Here is a 24,456-nt window from a genome sequence, read left to right as displayed (position 1 = left end):
AGAAAAAGATGACAGTCCTGTAGAGAAATGGTTTTAGGACATGAACAGATGGTTCATAGGAAAGGAAATACAATTGGACTTTCAATGCATGAAAAAAAGTTTAATTTTTCTCATGATTAAGTACAAATCAATGTGTTTTTTAAACTATCAGATTGGCAAAACAATCAAAAAGTTTGATAACACTCTGAGTTCTTAAGGGTATAAGGGACAAACACTCCTGTATCTTGTTAGCAAACAGGTAGGTTAGTCAGCCTCTTGTGAGCACTTTGTCTTATCTCTGAAACTTATAGATGCACATAAGCTTTGACCCAGCAATTCCATATTTGGGAATTTATCTTACAGATATTACATATTGCACGTGTATGCAAATAAATATGCCTAAGGATATTCTTAGCTGCTTTGTTCACACAGGCAAGATTGGAAACAAGCCGAATGTACAAAAGAGAACAGTTTAATTTATGGTCCACTGTGTAGTGAAATAAATACATTGCAGCCATTGAGAAGAACTAGGCAGCTCTAGGGATATTTATCGATATCTATAGAATTAAGCAAAAAGTAAATATCAGTGGGAACATTAAATTAAAAAAAAAAAAAAGAAACGTATCTGACGTAAACGTGCCCACGCATAGAACAGACTCCCTGGAAGGCCAGAGTGGGTGAGCGGTGCTTGGCGCTGGGGAGGGCAGTGCTGCTGAGGGCCGGGCTGCACCAGCCTCCTCCTCACTCTCCTGTTGTCTCCGGGAGTTTGTACCACGTACACTTACTACCTAGTTTTAAAAAACAATTGATAAGAAACGTGTTATGGATGCATCACTAGAAATATGCAGACATTTAAAACAATATTGCTTAAATCACGTGGTGCCTTCCTCAGTTTCAAATACTGTCCATAATAGGAGTTTTGCATTAATCAAAAAAGTTAATAAATATAATATTTCCAGAGGTGATTGTGTTACCATTTAAATATGATTTTGAAAAATATTTATTACAATATAATGTCAAGTGGATACAAAATGTTTTCAGTATAATTCCACGTATGTAAATCTGTACTATAGGAAGGAAAAATGAAAGAAGGTTAAAAGTGCTTGTCTCTGGAGAGGTTACAGGTTTTTTCTGTAATTTCCAAATGTGCAACATGTAAGAACATGGACTGCTCTTATAGGCAGAAAACAGAATAAGGACATTTAAAATTGAAATGAAAAATATCTCTGGTCTCGAAGTTCAGGGCCCACAGTGAACACTTGCTCATCAGCCTCTCTATGCAGTTCTTTCTAAGTTGGGAGTGGTTTTCTGGGGCTGCCTATGGGTCGGTCCTGCTGGGTGCTCGTGGGGGTGTGACAGCAGTGACAGCCCTGGGGCTCTGGGCCACTGCAGGGCGGCTCCTAGGGAAGAGTTGAACAGCCCGGTGGCCAGGCTGTTCCTCCAGTAACAGGGCTCCTGCGTTCTGCACGGGCTTGCAGCTCCGTGACCTTGAGCAGAGGGACTCATCTGCCCTTTGAACTCTCTGTGACTCCGAGGCTTTATAAAGTACATTTTCCTTTTTTCTGTGTTATAAAAGTACACATGTGCATTATTAAGAATTTAGCCAAAGTAACAGTGATGAAATACTTATCATTCTGAAATAACCTTTGTTACTTTGATGTGCATTTATCTAGATATTTTTTGTTAGGTATATATTTTTGGTTGTATATTTATGATCATAGGATCATAGCATACACATTTGTATTGTGTACATATTGGTTTGATACCTGTTTTTCTGCCACTTCCTCCTAGGTCATAAAGTATTTTAGACACTTGGTGCCATATGACTGTGTAGTTTTATTGACCTATTAACAAACTACTGTATCATGATTGAATAGTTCTGTGTCCTTTGGTACGTAGGATCAAGACTTCAAATCCCGAAAGAGCTTTGTCCTCAACATGACTTGCAGGTTCTGCTGGCAGCTTCCAGAAACCGACTACGAGTGCTCCAGCTCCACCAGCTGCATGGCGGTGTCCTGCCCGCGGCAGCGCTACACGGCCAACTGCACCGTGCGGGACCATGTCCACTGCCTCGGTAGGTCGGCAGTTAAGGAAATCTGTGAGCAAGATATTTTTCTCTAGGCTTATTTATGGACCTGTAACCAGAAACTTGAGAATTAAATTTTAATTGTTTCGTCAGAAATATTTATTAGCACTATTTTTAGTTATGCCAGTTCTATTTTAAAATGTAATATTTGATAAAACAAAAAATGTATAAGGTATAAAGCATAGTGTATAATTGAGTTTCACCCAAATTAACAACTAAAGCAGCGTGATGCCATTGAAACTACCAGAGTGTGTTTCCTGCACCCAGTTACCCTGCCTCTTCTTCAGAGGTAACCACCCTTTTGGATTTTCTTATCATCTCACTTCCTTTTCTTTAAATTTTTTGTAGTTCTGTCACATGAATGTACTAGAATATAGTGTGGTAAATTATTCAGTAGTGCATGTTTTAGAATTGTATAATATAGACTGTTTATGGTCTTCTGAGACTTTCTTTCAACATCATGGCTCTAAGATTCTTCCATTTGTCTTCTCTTATTACTATTTTTTTTACTTCTGTATAATAACTTGTAAGATTGTATCATAGTTTATCCTTTCTCCACTGTATTTGGATTATTTACAGTTTTTTTCCTTACAAATTGCGCTGCTGTTAAAGCTTTTGTCCATGTCTCCTGGTTGCACATGTGCAGGAGTTTGTCTGGCATACACTGTCTTGCGTGTGTTATTTTCCAGGACGGTTGTATACATTTACATTCCCACCAGTGGTACACAACTGTTCGTGATGATCCACATCCTCTCCAATACTTGTTATCCCTACGTTTTGTTTTTTTTTCTTACCGGCTTCTAGGAATTCTTTTATATTTTGGGTAGTAACCTTTTGGTGTCCCTAACATCCTCTCCTAGATTTTAACTACCCCCCCAGCCCCTTTCTTTTGGTATCTTTTGAACAGAACTTTAAATTTTTAGTTAGTTGAAGTTTTTAGTCTTTCAGAGTTAGCCCTTTTTTGTTGTAAGAAATCTTTCCCTACTCCAGATTCATAATTTCCTGTGCGTTCTTTTAAAAGTTGTAAATGTGGCCTTTCACGTTTAGGTCTCTAGTCCCCTGGGGTTGGTTTGGTGTATGGTGTAAAGTGGATTCAGTCTCACTTTTTCCAGCTGGAACAGCCCAGTGTCCCAGGACTCACAGGCGGTCTGTGGGCCCGCTCCCTTCCCGGTGCCTGGTTTGTCTGTCTCAGCCCCACGTTACCCATGTTTTCACAGCAGGTGGGGTGTTTTACCTTCTTCAAGCTGTGATCCTCACAAAACTGATTTAAATGTCAAGTCTGTGCTCATAGACAGTCAGGGCTTTCTTTTTACCATTCGTTGTAGTGAACATTTACTTTTGTAAAGAAAGTTGACTTTTTAGATTGTAAATCACAAGGCCGCTAGTTATAATTTAGTCTGTGTGAGAGTATTTTTATACCCGTGTTTTTATGTGGAGTGTTTTCCCTTTTTTAAGGTAACCGTACTTTTCCGAAAATGCTGTACTGCAACTGGACTGGCGGTTATAAGTGGTCTACTGCTCTGGCTCTGAGGTAAGCTCTGTTTCTAGTAAGTCGGATGCCATTTGGATTTCGTTGGGGTTGGTGGGCTCTTCCAAGCTCCTCCTCCATCCACTCAGATCCTGCCATGTGTTAGGTAGACCATAGAGACAGCACTGTGGGGGGTTATTTAGGTGGTCAGACCAGTACCCTCGTGGAATTTAATGGCCCGTTGCTGGTTTTCCTCCCAAGATGCCTGCACATTCTAGAGGTGACTGTAGTCATTACTAGAGATCATTAGAACCAGTCAGTGGTTCCCATCCTGAGTGTACCGTGAATTAGTAAAATGACATATACTTTAAAGTTGGTAGCTTTATGATGTATATCTTTAATTTTCTTCTTTATTACAAAAAATAATACATGCTCAGTACTGAAAACTGGAAAAAAATGAAAATGACAAAGAGAAACGTTGAAAATCACCTATAATTCCACCATTCAAACATAATTATAGACTTACAATTTTTACATAAAAATTTGCTTGTATTAGTTAAACTTTTCAACAGTTTGAAAAGAAAATTGTACCAGTTCTTCCCACCGGAGGGAAGGGCAGGTGGGGTGCTGGTTAAATGATTCCCTGATTAGGAAGGTGGGCATCCGCTGTTGGAGGTTTAGGGTAAGAGTCTGAGGTGGCCTGTGGCCTGTGGTGAGACGCGGGCAGGGCTTCTCAGCTTTGTCATTGTTGACGTTTGGGCCACGAATTCTCTGCTGTGGGGCGTCCTGTGCGGAGCAGGATGTTCAGTAGCATCTCTGGACTCCATTTACTGGGTGTTAGCAGTCTCCCCAACCCCCGCTGAAGCTGTGAGAATCAAAAATGCCTCCAGGGGTGGCCGAGTGGCCCCTTGTCGGGAACCACTGCGTCAGGGTTTGGGCTGGGGAAGAGGAGGATCCTGCTGGCAGGAAGGCACAGCTGGAAAGTGAAAGACGGGTCCACGATAGAAAATTAGATGCAACGACAGTGATATTTGGTGACACCCAGCGTCTTTGTCAGCAGTGGTTCACATTCAAACTAACAGCCGACTTTCTGCTTTTCAACAAACTTTATTTTGGAATAATTTTAGATTTACAGAAAAGTTGCAAAGCTAGAGAATTCCTGTACACCCTTCACCCAGCTTCCCCAACATTGTTGACATCTTAAATTACCATGGCACATTTAATAGCTGATTTTTTAAAAATAAGAATAATTTTCTTTCAGACATTACATGAAATTTCTAAAAATCTTATATGTTCTGGTATAATGTTATAAGTAATAATCCTAGTTATTACTTTAAAATGTATATCTCAGAAATAAAAAAAAAAAAAAAAGAATAATTTTCTTCTCTGGGATCAACATGGTTTCTTTGAGAATATTCACGGTGAATGTGATAACGCCCAGTGTTTGCTTCTTGGTACTTGGGGTGAGGGATTGGAAGGGTGTAGATGAACCAGGGATGGACACGTGTTGATAACTATTGGAGCTGGGTCATGGGTGCTGTTCTCTTCTTTTTACCTTTTTTTTTTTTTTTAAGTACCTGATTATTACTTTTTTTTAAAATTTTTTATTTATTTATTTATTTTTGGCTGTGTTGGGTCTTCGTTTCTGTGCGAGGGCTTTCTCTAGTTGCGGCAAGTGGGGGCCACTCTTCATCACGACGCGCGGGCCTCTCACTATCGCGGCCTCTCTTGTTGCGGAGCACAGGCTCCAGACGCACAGGCTCAGTAGTTGTGGCTCACGGGCCCATTTGCTCCGCGGCATGTGGGATCTTCCCAGACCAGGGCTCGAACCCGTGTCCCCGGCATTGGCAGGCAGACTCTCAACCACTGCGCCACTAGGGAAGCCCCCTTTTTACTTTTATATGTTTGGAATTTTTCATAATAAAAACTTTAAAAGAAATACAATGAGAAGTTGTCCGAATATTGTTAGATCTTAGAATTTGAAGGAACCTTAAAAGTCATTTATTCTGAACATGAAATTTTTAAAGATGGGTGACTGACAGCGTTCACGACTTGATCTGAGCGGCCAGGTGGTGTTGGCTGCCTGGCGATGCCACCTTCGACCACCACGTTCCTGCACTGTTTGTAGGACTAGCCCCACTTTGCTCTCCTGGATGTGCCATTTCAAGGTTAAAAAAGCAACAAGCTCGATTTTCTTGAAAAGAGAAACATTAGATTTCATTACAGCTAAAAATTGTGTTTACTTTTGACAATTAAACGGTCTTGTTGCCCATGATTTTTTAGTGTTGTACATTTGTGAGATAGTCAGTGTGTCCTGATTAAGGGACCTTAATTTGATTTGAGGCCCTTTCCCACATGTGAGTTAGCGGTTACTGAGGCACAGTAATGCAGGCGCAGTCGGGGGGCCGTTGATGGACTCCAGGCCTGTTTGCTGTTGCAGCATCACCCTTGGTGGGTTTGGAGCGGACCGCTTCTACCTGGGTCAGTGGCGAGAAGGCCTCGGCAAGCTCTTCAGCTTCGGGGGTCTGGGAATATGGACGCTGCTCGACGTCCTGCTCATTGGAGTCGGCTACGTGGGACCAGCGGATGGCTCTTTGTACATTTAGCTGCAGTTGCGCGCTTCAGAGAGGAGCAGTGCTTAGAAAACGGCCTCTTCCCTGTAGGAGTCCATGTGCCGTGAATGGTGTATGTGTATGTTTTTAATGTACAGCATCTGTACTCTGCCTGCCTTGATGAAGGTAAAATAAAAAACACTGAACTATGTTTATCTGGAATTCGTTTTTATTTGCCTGAAGCCTATTTTTTTTTTTTTCTGTTAAAAAATTTAAACTTACTTAAACTAGAAGAGCAACCTGTGCAGAGACTGAAAATCTGTTCAATTCGTAGACTTGAGTTTTATATTGCTTACCTCAAACTGTGCCACATGTATCTCCAGCCTGAGTGTCATCTGCCGTAAAAAGCTTTTCAGCTATAATTGCAGGAAGTGGGAAGTGTTATTCTTTATTATTCTTTAGCTAAATAAAATTATCTACCTGAATTTCAGTCATCTCTGAGTTTTGCAGTGTAATGTCTATGTAGTCTGGTCTTCATATATGACTGTTTGAAGTAAACTGCAGAAATTTTGTGTCTGGTTCCTGTGATTGGAATTTTGTTAGTAATATAAAATGTTGCAAGAGTACTGGAAAATTAATAAAACTACAAGTTACTTTAAAAATTTTGCAGACTTCTTCCTGTTATTTTTTTATATTAAAACATAATCTTGAATAATCCTAGCAACTTTTATTATTGAGAAGTAAAATGTTTATTTTTCAGGGCATTACTCCGTTCTAATAGATATATTCATAATTGGCTGGCTCATTAACACAGTGGAAGTGTTAAAAAATGTGTTGGTGTGATAAATGGTTTTGAGTCTTTGTAAGATCTGTTGTAGACCCTTTCTTGGAAAGAAAAACATTTATTAATCCAAAAATATTTTTAATTAACTTTTTTAATTCAAGTATAGTTGATTTACAGTGTTTCAGACTGATTCAGTTATGTTTATATGTATATATATATACACATATATGTATGTGTATTTTTTCATATTCTTTTCCATTGTAGGTTATAAGATATTGAATATAGTTTGCTGTGCTATACAGTAGGTCCTTGTTGGTTATCTCTTTTATATATAGTAGTGTGTGTATGTTAGTCCCAAATTTCCAATTTATCTCTCCCCACCTTTCTGCTTTGGTAACCATAAGTTTGTTTTCTATGTCTGTGAGTCTATTTGTTTTGTAAATAAGTTCGTTTGTATGATTTTTTTAGATTCCACATATAAGTGATATCGTATGATGTTTGTCTTTCTCTGTCTGACTTACTTCACTTAGAATGATAATCTCTAGGTCCATCCATGTTGCTGCAAATGGCATTATTTCATTTTTTTATGGCTGAGTAATATTCCATTGGATATATGTACCACATCTTCTTTATCCATTCCTCCATCAACGGACACTTAGCTATTGTAAATAGTGCTGCTATGAACTTGGCTATTGTATATAGTGCTGCTGTGAACATTGGGGTACATGTATCTTTCCAAATCAGGGTTTTCATCTTTCTGGTTATATGCCCAGGAGTGGGATTGCTGGATCATATGGTAACTCTATCTTTAGTTTTTTAAGGATGCTCCATACCATGCTGTTCTCCATAGTGGCTGCACCAATTTATATTCCCACCAACAGTGCAAGAGGGTTCTCTTTTCTCCACACCCTCTCCAGCATTTATTATTTGTAGACTTTTTGATGATAGCCATTCTGACCGGTGTGAGGTGATACGTCATTGTAGTTTTCATTTGCATTTCTCTAATAATTAGTGATGTTGAGAATCTTTTTATGTGCCTGTTGGCCATCTGTATGTCTTCTTTGGAGAAATGACTATTTAGGACTTCTGCCCATTTTTTTGATTGGGTTGTTTGATTTTTTGATATTGAACTGTATAAGCTGTTCGTATGTTCTGGAAAATATATACCTTGTTGGTTGCATCCTTTACAAATATTTTCTCCCAGTCTGTAGGTTGCCTTTTGGTTTTGTTTATGGTTTCCTTTGCTGTGCAAAAGCTTTTAAGTTTAATTAGGTCCCTTTTGTTTATTTTTGCTTTTGCTTTCATTACTTTAGGAGTAATTCCAAAAAAATATTGCTACAATTTATGTCAAAGAGTGTTCTGCCTATGTTTTCCTCTAGGAGTTTTATAGTATCTGATCTTACATTTAGGTCTTTAATCCATTTTGAGTTTATTTTTTGTGTATGGTGTTGGAGAATGTTCTGATTTCATTCTTTTACATGTAGCTGTCCAGTTTTCCCAGGACCACTTATTGAAGAGACTGTCTTTTTTTTTCATTGTATATTTTTGCCTCCTTTGTTGTAGATTAACTGACCATAAGTGCAGGGGTTTATTTCTGGGCTTTCTATCCTGTTCCATTGATCTGTGTGTCTGTTTTTGTGTTCAGTACCATACTGTTTTAATGACTGTAGCTTTGTAGCAAGTCAGGGAGCGTGATTCCTCCAGCTCCATTCTTCTTTCTTAAGATTGTTTTGGCTACTTGTTCTAGTTCTGTGAAAAATGCCATTGGTAATTTGATAGGGATTTCATTGAATGTATAGATTGCCTTGGGTAGTATAGTCATTTCAACAGTATTGATTCGGACAATCCAAGAACATGGTATATCTTTTCATCTGTTTGTGTGGTCTTCCATTTCTTTCATCAGCATCTTACAGTTTTCAGAGTGTGGGCCTTTTGCCTCCTTAGGTAGGTTTATTCCTAGGTATTTTATTCTTTTTGATGTGATGATAAGTGGGATTGTTTCCTGAATTTCTCTTTCTGATATTTCATTGTTAGTGTATGGAAATGCAGCAGATTTCTGTGTATTAATTTTGTATCCTGCATCTTTACCAAACTTATTGATGAGCTCTAGTAGTTTTCTGGTAGCATCTTTAGAATTTTCTGTATATAGATCATGTCATCTGCAAACAGTGACAGTTTTCCTTCTTTTCCGATTTGGAATCCTTTTATTTCTTCTTCTTTTCTGATTACTGTGGCAAGAACTTCCAAAACTATGTTGAATAAAAGTAGTGAGAGTGGACATCCTTGTCTTGTTCCTGATCTTAGAGGGAATGCTTTCAGTTTTTCACCATTGAGAATGATGTTAGCTGTGTGTTTGTCATATATGGTCTTTATCATGTTGAGGTATGTTCCCTCTATGCCCACTTTCTGGTGAGTTATTATCATAAATGGATGTTGAATTTTGTCAGAAGCTTTTTTGCATCTATTGAGATGATCATATGTTTTTTATTCTTCAGTTTGTTAATAGGGTGTATCACGTTGACTGATTTGTGGGTATTGAAAAATCCTTGCATCTGAGGGATGAATCCCACTTGATATGTTGTATCATGCTTTTTAATATGTTGTTGAATTCTTTTTGCTAGTATTTTGTTGAGGATTTTTGCGTCTATGTTCATCAGTGATACCGGCCTGTAATTTTTTGTGTGTGCGTGGTATCTTTGGTTTTGGTATCAGGGTGATGTTGGCCTCATATAATGTGTTTGGCCGCGTTCCTTCCTCTGCAATTTTTTGGAATAGTTTCAGAAGGATAGGTGTTAACTCTTCTCTAAATGTTTGGTAGAATTCACCTGTGAAGCCATCTAGTCCTGGTCTTTTGTTTGTTGGGAGTTTTTAAATCACAGATTCAATTTCAGTACTCGTGATTGGTCTGTTCATATTTTCTATTTCTTCCTGGTTCAGTCTTGGGAGGTTGTACCTTTCTAAGAATTTGTTCATTACTTCTAGGTTGTCCATTTTATTGACATACAGTTGTTTGTAGTAGTCTCTCATGATCCGTTGTATTTCTGTGGTGTCAGTTGTAACTTTTCTCCTTTTTTGTTTTTGATTTTATTAATGTGGGCCCTCTCCCTCTTTTCTTGATGAGTCTAGCTAAAGGTTCATCAATTTTGTTTCTCTTTTCAAAGAAGCAGCTTTTAGTTTTGTTGATCTTTTCTATTTTTTTTTAAATCTGTATTTCATTTATTTCTGCTCTGATCTTTATGATTTCTTTTACTAAGTTTGGGTTTTGTTTTTCTTTCTCTAGTTGCTTTAGGTGTAAGGTTAGGTTGTTTACTTGAGATTTTTCTTGTTTCCTGAGGTAAGCTGGTAACACTATAAACTTCCCTGTTAGAACTGCTTTTGCTGTGTCTCATAGATTTTGGATTATTGTGGTTTCCTTTTTGTGTGTCCCTAGGTATTTTTTGATTTCCTCTTTGATTTCTTCAGTGATCCACTGGTTGTTTAGTAGCGTATTGTTTAGCTTCCACATGTTTGTGTTTTTTGCAAGTTTTTTCTTGTGGTTGAGTTCTAGCCTCATAGCGTTGTGGTCGGAAAAGATGGCTGATATTCAATTTTCTTGAATTTACCGAGGCTTGCTTTGTGACTCAGTATATGATCTATCCTGGAGAATGTTCCATGTGCAGTTGAAAAGAATGTGTATTCTCTTGGTTTTTGGTGGAGTGCTCTATAAATATCAGTTAAGTCCATCTGGTCTAATGTGTCATTTGAGGCCTGTGTTTCCTTATTGATTTTCTGTCTGGATGATCTGTCCATTGATGAAAGTGGGGTGTTAAAGTCCCCCACTATTATTATGTTACTGTCAATTTCTCCCTTCATGGCTGTTAGCATTTGCTTTATTGAGGTGCTCCTGTGTTGGTTGTATATATACTTACAATTGTTATATCTTCTTTTTGGATTGATCCCTTGATCATTATGTAGTGTCCTTCCTTGTCTCTTGTAACAGTCTTTATTTTAAAGTCTATTTTGTCTGATAGGAGTATTGCTACTCCAGCATTCTTGTGATTTCCATTTGCATGGAATAGCTTTTTCCATCCCCTCACTTTCAGTCTGTATGTGTCTCTAGGTCTGAAGTGGTTCTCTTGTAGACAGCATATATACGGGTCTTGTTTCTGTATCCATTCAGTCTATTTCTTTTGGTTGGAACATTTAGTCCCTTTACATTTAAGGTTATTATTGATATGTATTTTATTTTCATTAATTGTTTTGGATTTGTAGGTCTTTTTGAGTTTTAATAACAATTTCCCTAGACACATTTACAAATTTTTAACATTTTCCCCTTAAAATTGGGTATCTGAGTGTTACTTTTTAAACATCTGTGTCAGTAGCCAGCAGACTTAACCAGACCATCAGATCTTTAGCTATAAAATATTTTTTGAGAATATCTCCATAAATCTCAGGTGACAAAAACATGTTTCTTCACCAGAATAAATTACAGTTTACCTGAAAAAGGAACTGAATTATTTGGTGCAATAACTTGCCCTTTAGGAATCAAGAATCTTGTCTGTGCAGGTGTGTGTTGGTCTGGTTGAGTAGCAGTTCCAGCTCTGGCCACTAGGTGGGGCATCCCCATTACCGTTGCTTTCCCATCATATTCCCAGAAACAGCCAGTCTTGACTTGTTTTTTTCCCCCGGGAACCTGAGCCTGGGCACAGAGCAGGGCTGCACTTCCAGGTGGGCAGCCCAGTTTGCACGGGACTTTCTTTTCTAAAGACAGCACACTTTCTTACCCGACATGGGTACATGAGACTCTTGGCTGAGCTGGTATTTCTTTAGAGGAGGACCTGTTCCTGCCAGGAAGCAGCCCCTTTGCTAATTATAATAAAGATTTCCCCAGAATCCCCTCAGTACTCGGCTCCACGTAGAAGAGGATCTCCACTGCTGTGCTCCCACACAAGGAGGAGCGGGGGAGTGATGGGAATTGCTGGCTGTTCCTGGTGTTCATGGGAGAGGTATGTATCTTGACCGTTGACCATCTGTATGCTTTATGGCCTGAGTTAAACAACGAAACTCCAGCATTTGAAAGGCGAAAGCTGAAATGATTCTGAATCCACAAGAGATGGATGAACTTGTTCCTAAATCCTAAGGAAGTTTTTATATGGTGATAGTCTTTGGAACCTAAAGGATGTAAGCAAATGGGGATTCTTCCTATCAAGGATTTGATGGAGCTGATGGCCTCAGAGAGCTAGCAGGAAGATGAAGAGATTCCCAAATTTATGAGTGAGGAACTGACATGTGTCCCTAAAAGGAAGTGTAACAGAACTACATGTTCAAAGGGCACCAGAGAGGGTGGATGTAATCTCTAGCCAATTCCATGAGCCTCTGCTGGCAGCAAACTGTCTTGTTTGGGTCTGACCTTTAGGCTCTATTCCCGTGTGCTGGGAGCTCAGATCAGAGGCTGTGAGATGGGGAAGCTTGTCACAGGCTGGGAACCGTATTAGTCACCAACCTCTGTTGACGGTTCTCTGGAAATTGAGAATTTATCACTGCCGCATGCTGTGTGTCATTACTTTGTCTTATGAATGGCTGCCTTGCTTTGTCAGCATTCTTCTTCCACTTGCCCCAGTAACTCCTGGTGGGCAGGTGCTGTGTTATTTATTTCTCCCCCGTCGTCCCCAGCACAGTGTTGTGCACACAGTGGCCCTCATATTTGCTGAGTGAGTTAATGCCATGGGTGTCTTGCAGGTACTGAAGCACCTGAGTGGGATTCTGGGCCCTGGCAGTTGAGGTGGCTGCAGGGTGGTAATATACAGAAATTGGCTCTAACTAAATATTGGCCGTAGCACCATGTGAATCCGATTCCTGCAGATTGCTGGGGAGCAACTGGTTTATGGTGCTTATAAAAAGATTTTTAAAAGGTTTTATGCTTCAGGATTTAAAAATGTAAAATTGTCTTCTCTGTGCCACAGAACTTTGTTTCCCTATACTTTTTAAATACTTTGTGCCAGGATTGAATTTATTTTTGGCGCATCATCAAGTAAGGAATTTGCAAGTGATTCTAATTCATCCCGTAAGCAATGAGTGGAAAACAGCTCTCCTTTTCAAATACATCAGGAGAGCTTAAAAATGCAGGCGGATTCCTTCACTCACGCTCTCAAGCTTCCCCTCTGTCCAGGCCATAGCATGTGAAGTGTCACAAGGATATTAGAGGGTTTGCAACTTGGTATAAGTTCTTGGATTTAAAGTATTGAAATTATCTTCTATAAACATGCTTTTATGTGAAATGAAGCCTTGATTGAGACACTTGGGCGTCATTTACTAAGAGGCTCCAGGAGAGCAGGACTCTGGTTCTCTGCTGTACCCCAGCTGTGAGAGCCCACAGTAGGTAGGCACACAGTAGGTGCACAGTGACTATTTGTTCGATGAATGAATAATGGGGAATCTCCTGGAGTAAGCTAAAGACCTAAATGTATTGCTAAGAGTTTCTGGGTAGAGTGGAGAGAGCAGCTGGGTCACAACATCTCCCTTTTCAAACACTCAGTGACATGAACACAGTAGTTAAACTGGAGCCTCCTTACCACAAAGAACAAGCAAACGAATAAGCCCAGCAGCAAACAAGGAAAAAGGCAACCAAATAAAAATCATCTAAAAATGACAAGAGAAGAAAAAAGATTATTGCTCAGGTGTGCCAGGCTGCTCCTGCAAATGGTCTTGGTGAGTCAGCAAAATCCAGGAACTCTGACTCACAAGAGTGACTAGTTGGGAGAAGAGGGATATCCTTATCTTTTCCTGTTACTTCAGGGGGTGGGGTGTGTGAAAAGGGCTGTTGAGGAGAAACTGATGAGAGGACTGACTCTGATGGAAGTGGGGGTTTCATGCTGAGCCAGAGAACGGATCCAGAGCCCAGGATGGCCCCCAGGGGTCATGACATCACCTCCTACCCAGGGGACAGGAAACGTTGCTGGGGACACTTTGAAAACCTTAGTGAAGAGGCCGGAGACCAGATATTCTAGCAAAAATAGTCTCAGTTGAGCTCTTCCCTGCCTTGCCTCTGGCTATCAAGCTCCCGAACATTCAGTAGGATGCAAAATAACAGCTTTCAAACTGCTCAGAGAGAAAAAATAAATAGGGTAATTTGCTCACCCGATATCATGAAGTTGCCCACATAAGAGAACACAATAAAAAGAAATGACATTGCTTCACACCCACCAGAATGACTAACAGGAAAGAGAGACAATAACAAGAATTAGGATATGGAAAAATTGGAACCCTCATACACTGCTGGTGGGAATGGAAAATGATGCAGCCACTTTGGAAAACAGTGGCAGTTCTTAAAAGTTTTCAAACATAGAGTTACTGTTTTTGACTCAGCAATTCTAGATATATGCCCAAGAAAAATGAAAATATATGTACACACAGAAACTTGTTCATAGCAACAATATCCATAATAGTCAAAAGTGGAAACAAGCCAAATATCCATCAACTGATGCGTTAACAAAATGTGGTCTATCAATACAATATAACAGTATTTGGTCATAAAAAGGAAGTATTGATACATGCTAAAACATGGATAAACCTCAAAAACTTGATGCTAAGTGAAAAAGTCAGGTATATTTTAGGCTGGTGAACTTTATGGTATGTAAATTATCTCAGTAAAGCTCAACAATTGGCACAGCAACTGTGTATACTATTGCAGGGGGAATGGAAGAACACAGAAGAAATAGAGGAAGGAACATAGGCTTCAAAAAAAGAGGAAGAGCCTATCTTGAAGAAAACATGACCCAGGAAATAGAAGAAAAGCCCCTGCAAATTTTTTGTGCTATAGAGCACGTAAGTGTATTCCTTTGTTCAGCAAATAGATGCTGTGGTGCTAGTATATGACATGCACCATTCTGGGCATTGGAGATAGAGCAGGGAGCAAGTTCTTCCTGTCCCAGAGCTTCCATTCTTGGGTATAAATGTGTAAGTACAAGGCAATTGATTCCGTTGGACCTCTTCTGTCATGGAAGGGATATTGATTCATCCTCATGGAATAGACACATACTCTGGATGTGGATTTGTCTCCCTAGCCTTGTTTACTGCTTCACACAAGATTGCTTCTGCTCAAAGAACTCATTTCACAGCAAAACACATGGGGCACCAAGTGTGAGGTCATGCTCAGAAAGGGAAAAATGGCACCAGTAATAGCCAGGCTGTGATTTTTAACCTCTAAATATAAAAAATGCTCAGACTACAAGCCATACTCCTCCCTACCGCTTTTTCTCCCCCCAGGTTCTTAAGGTGGAAGCTTGGGTCATTGATTTGAGACACTTGTCTTTTTCTAATACAAGTATTTAATGCTATAAATTTCCCTCTAAACTTGTGTACATCTCATGAATTCCATTGTGTACAATTAAAAATATTTTATAATTCTTCTTTCAACTTCCTCTTTGACCCAAGGATTATTTTTAAATGTACTGTTTAGCTTCCAAATATTTGGGAATTTTCAAGATATATTTTTGTAATTAGTTTCTAGTTGAATTTCATTGTGGTCAGAGAATAAAATTTGTATTCTAATTTAAAAAAACTTGTTGGTTTGCTTTATGGCTCAAAATATGGTCTGTCATGCTGAATATCATGTGTACTTGAAAAAAGTGTGTACTGTTCCAGGTAATGTGTTTTATAAATGTCAATTAGATCAAGTTGGTTGGTAGTATTTTTCAGCATTTTTATATATTTACAAATATTCTATCCACTTGTTCTGTCAATTAGTGACAGAAGAGTGTTGTAGTCTCCAACTATAATGATGGGTTTGTATTTCTCATTTCAGTTCTATCAATTTTTGCTTATGTATTCTAATACTTTGCTGTTACATATATGCATTTAGGATTGTGATAACTTTATAGGTGTCATAAAATATGCATAACACAAAATTTACCATTTTAACCACTTTAAGTGTACAGTTCAGTGGCATTAAGTACATTTACATTGTTGTGCAACTCTCACCACAATCCAGAACTTTTGCATCTTCCCAAAATGAAATTCTGTGCCCATTAAACAACTCCTTATTCTCCCCCTTCCCTGCCAAACACCATTCTATCCTCATGTAATACGGAGCATACAGTATTTGTAATTTTGTGACTTACCATTATGTCTTCAAAGTTCATCCATGTTGTAACATGTGTCAGAATTCATTCCTTTTTAAGGCTGTATAATATTCTGTTGTTTGTCCAGTCATCTGTTGATGGAAATTTGGGTTGTTTATGCCTTTTGGCTATTGTGAATAATGCTGCTGTGAACACTAGTATACAGACATCTGTTTGAATCCCTGTTTGAATTATTTTGGATATATGCCCAGAAGTGGGATTGTTGGATCATATGGTAGTTCTGTGTTTAATTTTTGAGGAATGTGTGATGTTTTCTTGATGAACTGACCCCTTTATTGTCATGCAATAAAGGAACTACTGTTCCTCTTTATCCCTGGTAATATTCTTTGTTTTGAAGTCTACTTTTCTGATATTAATATAGCCACTATTATACTAATGTTATACTATTTATTATTAGTGTTTGCTTAGTGTATCTTCTTCCATCCTTTTACTTTTATAACATATCCATGTCTTTATATTTAATTGAATTCCTTCTAGATGCATATGTTGGGTTTTGATTTTTCATCTAATCTGACAATCTCTGCCTTTTAATTGGGGATTTTAGACCATTTACATTTAATATCACTAGTGATAGAATTGGATTTAAGTCTACCAGTTTGTTAGTTGTTTACATTTGTTCCATCTGTTCCTTGTCTTCTTTTTCATATTTTCATATTTTCCTGCCTGCTTTTGGATTAGTTGAATTAAAAAAAATTATTTTCAGCCATTTTTCCCCAAATATTTTTTTCAGATTCGTACTCTTTCTCCTCTTTCTCTGAGACTCCAGTGATACAAATGTTAGATTTTTTGGTTATTGTCCCACAGGTTCCTGAGACACTGTTCTTCTTTTTTTTTTTTTAAGTCTATTTTCTCTCTGTTGTTCAGATTGGAAATTTCTATTGATTGGTCTTTGTGTTCACTGATTCTTTCCTCTACCATCTCCAATTTACTGTTGAGCCTGTCCAGAGAGTTTTTAGTTTCAATTATCATATTTTTTAGTTATATAATTTCCCTTTCGTTCTTTTTTTATATCTTATATTTATTTGTTGTAATCTTCCTATTCTTTATTTAAGAGTGTACATAATTGCTTATTGAAGCATTTTTATCATGGCTGCTTTAAATCCTTGTCAGGTTAATTCCAACCTCCAAGTAATCTCAGTGTTGGTGCCTTTTGATTATCTTTTCTCATTCAGGTTGTGATTGCCCCAGTTCTTGGTGTGGCAAGTAAATTTGTACCCTGGGCATTTCTGGTATTGTGTTGCGAGACCTGTTTGATCTTTTTCCTGTTTAAATCCTTTATCTTTCTGGGTGTAGTGTGCAGGTCCAGCTCGGGGTGCATGCAAAGCTTCCTGTGGGGCTTTTTTGACTCCTCCCTGACAGTGGAGCGTTGGCTCATTGCCTTGTTGCAGGTGGATGTAACCTAATCCCAGGACCCCTTGTAGGACAAGCTGCTGTGATATGAACTACCTGTAGAGGGCCATGTGGCAGGGAGCAGTGGGCAGCCTGTAGGAGCTGAGGGCCTCAGTCCTATAACTGCAAGGAATTGAATTCTTCCAACAACCATGTGAGTTTGGAAGAAGGCCCCAAGATCCAGAAAGGAGCACAGCCCCACTGGCACTTGATTGCAGCCTGGTGAGGGCCTGAAACAGAGAATCCAGCTAAGCCACCCCAGACTCCTGATCCACGTGTGTTGTTTTAAACTATCCACATTTACAGCCACAGAAAACTGACACGCCCTTTCTGCTCTTTCTCATTCCTCATGTTCCAGGTTTCCTTCCATTGTCATTTCCTTTCTGTTTGAAGAACTTCCTTTAGCATTTTTTTTTCTTCAGTAGAGCAGGTCTGCTGACAACAAATTTCTTAGGTTTCCTTCATCTGAGAATTTCACCTTCATCCCTGAAACAGTTTTGCTGAATATAGAATTCTGGGTGACAGCTTTTTTCTTCACACTTGAAAAATGCTTCCTTCTGGCATTCATGATTTTTAATGAGAAACATGCTGTCATAGGAATAGTTTTACTGTTCACATCAGGTAGCACATCATTTTTTTCTGGTGGCTTTCAAGATTTTTCCTTTGTCTTTAGTTTTCAGAAATTTAATTATGATGTATCCAGGCATGGATTTCTTTGGGTTTATCCTGTTTAGGGTTTGCTTCTTCAAATTTGGTAAGATTTCAGTCATTATTTCTTTAAATATTTTTTCAGCATTACACTCACTCTTCTCTCCCGCTGGGTCTCTGATGACATGAATGTTAGATTATTTTGTTATTGTCCCACATGTTTCTGAGATTCTATTCATTTTCAAAATCTATTCTCCCTCTGTTGAAATCAGATAATTTCAATTTTTCTGTCTTCAGGTTCATTGATTCTTTCTGATGTCGTATCCCCCTGCTGTTCAGCCCATTCATTGAGTTTTTAAATTTCACTTATTTTTCATTTCTCAAGTTTTTATTGGTTCTTCTTAAGTCTTTTTCTTTGCCTAGAGTTTCTGTTTTTTCTCTTTTCTCAGTGTTAGTGTCTGTTTGGGAACATTTTTATGAGAGCTTCTATAAAATTCTCATCAGGTGATTATAGCATCTGTATCATCTTGATGTTGACGTCTGCTGATTGTTTTTTCCCATTTGAGTTGAGATTTTCCGGGTCTCAGTATGATGAGTAATTGTGGAATGTGCCAGGACAAATTGTGAGTTTATGAGATTCTGGTTTGCATTTCAATCTGCTTTTAGCAGGTGCTCAGCCTGTTTAGGTTCCAAGTGCATGGCCTGGCACACTTCTGTGGGCCATGCTTCAGACGCCGGTGTGGTTTGCAGTGCTGTCCTGCCCAGCCATGTGCTGCCCAGAGGCCAGCCTGAAACGAGAGCAGCATTTGACCTTGAGTTCAGTTCTCCAGTCTTCTGATGTGTTCATTCTGGTTGGTCATGCATGGGCTGCTTAGGGGTCTGCCCAGGACTTCATGCACAGATTTAAGTATCCCTGTCTCCTGCTCTGTTCTCTCTGTAATCCTCACCCCCTCTGATAGGGGGGGAGCAGGTGCTGCCTCCTTGTTCCTGTTTGCTTAGTGCACGTGGGGCTGTCACAGTCTCTGCAGCTGATGTGCTACTTGGTGGGGAGGAGACTACTTGTGTGCTGGCATTTGCTTAGTGCAGAGCCGAAATGGTAATGGGGACCCCTCCACAGTGTGTGCAGTGCGGGGGGTATGGAGTGGGAGCTGCGCCTCTGCTCATATTAGTGTGGGACAGAATGGTCGACAGGGTTCACCCCAGAGTCTGCCCACAGTCCCATTGTGCTATTGGAAAGCAGGGGTGGTCACAGGGCTCCCCCTCAGTCTCCACGGCCCTACCCCACTGGGGAGGGGGGCCTCCTGGTCAGCGTAGGGCAGGGATGGTCACAGGGCTCTGCCTGCTATCCCTGTGGCTGCAGTGTTGGGTAGGGGTGGGGGATGGAGTAGCTTTTTTGAGGTTTCATCTGGAGTAGAGTGGGTTCCATCCTGCAGGGCTGCCCTTTATCGAGGCTTTGGGCCAGAGAGAAGAGGCTTTCCTTGGAGCTTGTTGGTCTGTGCTTGCTGGCATTTCTGGGTTGTGGACCCTTCCAACTCTCGGGCGAGAATCTGTAGGAGGAACGCCCTGCCTGCTTGGTCTTCAAGTCAAGGTCCCTGCCGCCCACCTTCTCTTCTGCACCCCTCAGAGTCTTCTGCCAGCTGCTCTGTGTATCTGTGGAGAGTTTTGTTTGCAAACAGTATGAGGAATAGGGTGAAATGTGTATTTTGTCTGGAATTCACAGAAGCTGTGGATTATCTTTCATTGTGACTTAAAGTAAGAAAAGTCTTCTGTAGTTAACCTCCATTTTTGCCATTTCTGGTGGCCCACATTTCTTTGTTGACTAATTTTCTCTCTGTCATCATATCCATGTAATAAAGAGTAAGTCTCCATTTTTGATGTTGGGCTATCTCTAGCTTTCAAGCCCCACTCCTTTCTTCCCTTTTGGCTCCACATCTGGGGAAAAGCCAGTAAGATAATGATGAGAAAACCTGGTTACTCGCTCCAGAAGTGCCAGCAGGAAGTTCACAGGGTGTGAGCCCCAGCCCGAGGGCCTGAGCCCTTTCCTCAGCCCAGCGTCACTGGCCCTGCACTGCTCTTGCCATTTGGCCTGGCTGGCTGGCCCCTGCCCTCCTCTCCTCAGGAAAGCTCACGGGTAATAAATCTTCCCATATCTTCTTGGTGCCCGTGGCCTTACGAGTCTCAACATCTCAGCTCTCCCACCTCCGTGGGGTGACCGTCAGACACTCCTTCTGCCCCAAGGACTCTGTTAACATTTCTTGTAATGCATGTCTGCTGTCAGTGAATTCTATAAGCTGTTGTTTGTTTGAAAATGTCATTGTTTTCCCATAATTTTTGACAGATATTTGCACTGAGTGTAGAACTCTGAGTTGACGGGTTTTCCTTTCAGCCACTGTGTTGTCTTTGCCCTGCACAGTTTCTGATCAGAAGTGTCCTGTAACTCTTATCTTTGCTCCTCTGTGTGTAATGTTCCCTCTTTCCTCCGGCTGCCTTCAAGCTTTTCTTTCTGTTTTCTTTAAAACAGTTTTTTTCCTCCAGTATTATTGAGATATAATAGACATACAGCACTGTATAAGTTTAAGGTATATGGAATAATGATTTGACCTACACACACACCATGAAATGATGACCACTGTAAGTGTGGTGAACATCCATCATCTCATATAAATACAAAATAAAAGAAAAAGATAAAAATTTTTCTTGTGATTGACGACTCAGGATTTACTCTCTTAGCAACTTTCGTTTATAACGTAAGCAGCGTTACTTCTAGTCATCACATTGTAAAGCTTTTTTTCTTCTCATCTTTCAGCAGGTAGACCATGATGTGTATAGGTGTATATGGGCCTTTTTCTGGTTGATGTTGAGTTTTCTTTTTCTTTTTTTTTTTTTTGGTTATTTATTCCTTTTAGAGTCCTCTGTATTCTTAGAGCTGTGGTTTAATGTTTATCCTTATTTTTGGAAAATTCTTGACTGTGACCTTCTTCAAATAGTTCTTCTCTTCAAATTCTCCCTCTTCTTCTGTCACTCCAGTTACGTGTATGTTCGACCATCTGGCGGTTCCTACAGGCCTGGAGTGCTCTGATTTGCTTTCACCACGTTATTATCCTTGTGTTTCAGTTCACTTAATTTCTATTGACCCATGCTCAAGCTGGTTGATTTTTCCAAAGTGATATTCATTCTACTCGTGTGCCTGTCACAAGAATTTTCCATTTCTGACATCATATATTTTATTTCTAGCATTTCTGTTTTACTCTTTCTTATAGTTTTTATCTCTCTGGTGAAATTTCCCTACAGTTTCAATTATCTGGGTCATCAAATCTATTTCCATTGATTGCTTTATCTCTAGATTGTTTTCTCTTACTTATTTTTTATTTTTTTGAAACTAATTTTTTTGATTGTATGCTAGACCTCATGTGTACAAGGACAGTACAGACAGAGGTAAACTGTATTCACACCTGTGCTAGCATGCCTCTTCTGTCTGGGTTTTAGTGTGTGACGTTGAGTCAATTTAGTTAGGGGTTGAGCTGGATTTAGGTTTTGTTGTTTCATTGCTACTGTCAGTGCAGCTAAGGCTTCTACTTTCTCTAAATGTGGATGCTTTTCCCTTGTGCTTACGGGGGTGCTGAGGTTCCAGGTGGTTTTTCTCAGTGATTCTGATGCTTCCTTCACCTGTAGATGTTCCTGCATTTCTGTGCGACCGAGGAGAGCTCTTGCCTCTCCTTCAGGGATAGAGGGCCACTACTTGTTTCTCAGCACGAAGTTTACGGTGAGAGGGGGATTCCTCTGATGTCTTGGTCCAGCTCATTCTTAGATCCTAAATCTCAGTGTGGTGCTCCCTGCCCCTCTTTCCCATGGCAACCCAAATCTGCCTTGTATCTGTGTTGATTCTGGACAGGAGTTTCCTGCTCCTCCTCCCTCTGCCTGGTATTGATCTAAGGTCCTGGGCCCTAAATGGTTTCTTGTCTTTCCTCAGAAGTAGGACATTTTACTCCTGCAGTAGTAATGGGTTTTTCCCTGTGTCCTTGGGGCAAGAGGTTTCTAACTTCTCTCCCAGAGGCAGATGGGTTTTGCCTCTCTGTCTTCGAAAGCAATGGATTTTTACCTGTGCCCTGTGGGTAGGAGGCTTTGGTGCCCTTCCCTCAGTTCATAGGAGGGATGGATCCAGGAAAGGGGTGGGTCCATGCCCATCCTTCCCCGGCTCCTGCCCTGCTCCTAGTATTTCCCTTGCGAGCACTCTTGCTGGATGCCTCAGCTGTTCCAAACGTACACGCAAGCCCACACTTGGCCTTTAAAGATTTGCTAATGTTTTAGCTGAGATCTCCATCCCCCAAGGCAGCCCCGTGTTTCTCCTGGTCTTCGCATAAGGGAACAGGTAGCAGCCATGTTTCCCCTGGAGGCTCTGCCCCTCCTTTGGAAATCACCGTATTTGGTTGCCACGCAACCTCACATCTCTAATAGATTCAAGAAAGATGATAATTTTTGTAGACCTCCAGATTTTTCTCATTCTCATTCTCTACTTCCTACATGGAAGCAGAAATTAGATGTTTTAAATCAAAATTACAAACTCGCCTTCATTTATCTGCATTTATCAAGAACATTGCATGAATTTTTTTCCAATTATAAAATGACTTTCAAAGAGTTTCCCAGCCATATTTAGAAGCTAAAAGCTGTGAATGATCTGCTTTTCTTCTTATTTTGTAACCTAGTAACCAACATTATTAATGAATATCAAAGTTAAGTTTTTTTCCCTTTGAAAAAATTTGAGTCAACATATAGAAGGTTAACTTTTTTCTCTTTTCTTTGGAAATTCTTGAGTTACAGGCAGACCTCATTTTATTGTGCTTTGCTTTAGTGCACTTCGCAGTTACTGCATTTTTTAATAAATTGGAGGTTTCTGGCAACCCTGCATCATCAGATGATGGTGAGCATTTTTTAGCAATGAAGTATTTTTAATTAAGGTATGTACATTGTTTTTTTAGACATACTGCTATTGCACACTTAAGAGACTACAGTAGAGGGTAAACATAACTTTTATGTGCACTGGGAAATCAAATAATCATGTGACTCGCTTTATTGCGATATTTGCTTCATTGCGGTGGTCTGAAATTGAACCTGCAATATTTCTGAGGTCGGTTGTATGCCAACATCTTCTTTTAAATTTATATAAACTGTCTGTAACCAATTAGGACAGTATCTCCTGTGGACTGTAATACACCTTATGATCTGATTTATTTTTCCTTTGTGTTAGGTCTGTTTATCTGGGCTGGTCAGTTCTGCAATGTGGACATAATGACAGAACATTTTTGTGATTATTTAATGTGCCAGCTTCTGTGGGTGTGTAACTAATCACTTCAGAGCTTAGTGACATAAAACAACCACTTACTTTAACAGGTACTGTGGATTGGAAATTTGGGCAAGGCACAGCAGAACGGTTTGTCTGTCCTGTCTGCCAGTGGGACTCAAGAGTGGGGACCAGAGCCACCTGGGGGCTCGTTCTCACTCTTGATGGGTCCTCTCCACAAGTCCCTCCGGGTGGTCTCTGGGGGTTTTTCCTACAGCATGGAGGTTGGCCGCATGGACCTGGGTTCCCTGTCCTGACCTGGCTCTGAAGCCATCAGCATCATGTCCACCACAGTCCACTCACTGAGTCAGTGACGGGCCCCTCAACATCTGGGGAACAGACATAAATGCAGCTCTTATTAGGGGAGTGGGAAGGTTCAGGAGAAAAGCATGTAAAACTAAAATATTTTGGTGGACATTTTTAGAAAATATAATCTCCTGCAATTCATTTCCAAAGTCGTTCAAGAGATGAGGGAAAAGGGAAGGAAAAGAAGTTGTGTGGGAGCTGGCTGCGGTGACCCTGGAGCCCCTTCAGAGCACCTCAGAATTCGCTAGTTCCTGGTTCGTTGTGGCTAGGAGGGGACAATTTCTAGTTATTCCTTTGTTTGCAATATTGAGAAGCGTCTCTGTTAGTAGACTTTCCACTTTGTGTTTTTAAGCACTGGTTAGCCGTGTCCCTTTTAGGGCCATGCCGATTAGCTTTCCTCATCTACAGCTTTGCATCTCCTAGCCCTTCCACAGGTGGATGGTTGGAGGAGGCCGGAGAGCCTACATATTGACCCCCTTCACCCATTTCCCCCACCCTCCAACCCCCCCTCCCCTCTAGCAACCACCATTATGTTCTTTGTATCTATGAGTTTTATTTTGTTTGTTCATTTATTTTGTTTTTTAGATTCCACATGTAAGTGAAATCACACAGTATTTTCTTTTTCTCATTTAGTGTAATTCTCTTGAGGTCCATCAATATTGTTGCAAGTGGCAAGATTTCTTTCTTTTTTCTGGCTGGGTACTATTCCATTGCATATATATACCACATCTTTAGTCATTCATCCATCAGTGAACCCTTAGATTTGCATATCTTGGCTATTGTAAAA

General features: G+C 40.0%; 1 protein-coding gene across 7 annotated transcripts in view; it reads left to right on the top strand.

Moving 5' to 3' along the window:
- The window catches only part of TM2D3 (TM2 domain containing 3), an 82,357-nt gene that overhangs the window by 5,393 nt on the left and 52,508 nt on the right, over window positions 1-24,456 (top strand). For 4 of the 7 annotated variants that reach the window (XM_036844938.1, XM_036844937.1, XM_036844934.1 and 1 more), the window contains exons 4-5: window positions 1,879-2,053; window positions 3,521-3,596. In XM_036844938.1, coding sequence (XP_036700833.1) covers window positions 1,879-2,053; window positions 3,521-3,596 — 251 coding nt within the window. Of the gene's footprint in view, window positions 1-1,878; window positions 2,054-3,520; window positions 3,597-5,973; window positions 6,297-14,538; window positions 14,582-24,456 lie in introns of those variants that run through there. The other 3 variants (XM_036844933.1, XM_036844931.1, XM_036844936.1) reach the window with 2 other exon arrangements.

This window comes from Balaenoptera musculus, chromosome 2, assembly GCF_009873245.2.
Source record: "Balaenoptera musculus isolate JJ_BM4_2016_0621 chromosome 2, mBalMus1.pri.v3, whole genome shotgun sequence".
Taxonomy (NCBI): Eukaryota; Metazoa; Chordata; class Mammalia; order Artiodactyla; family Balaenopteridae; genus Balaenoptera; species Balaenoptera musculus.
The sequence above is the reverse complement of the archived record's forward strand: the minus strand, read 5'-3'. Positions and strand labels throughout refer to the sequence as shown.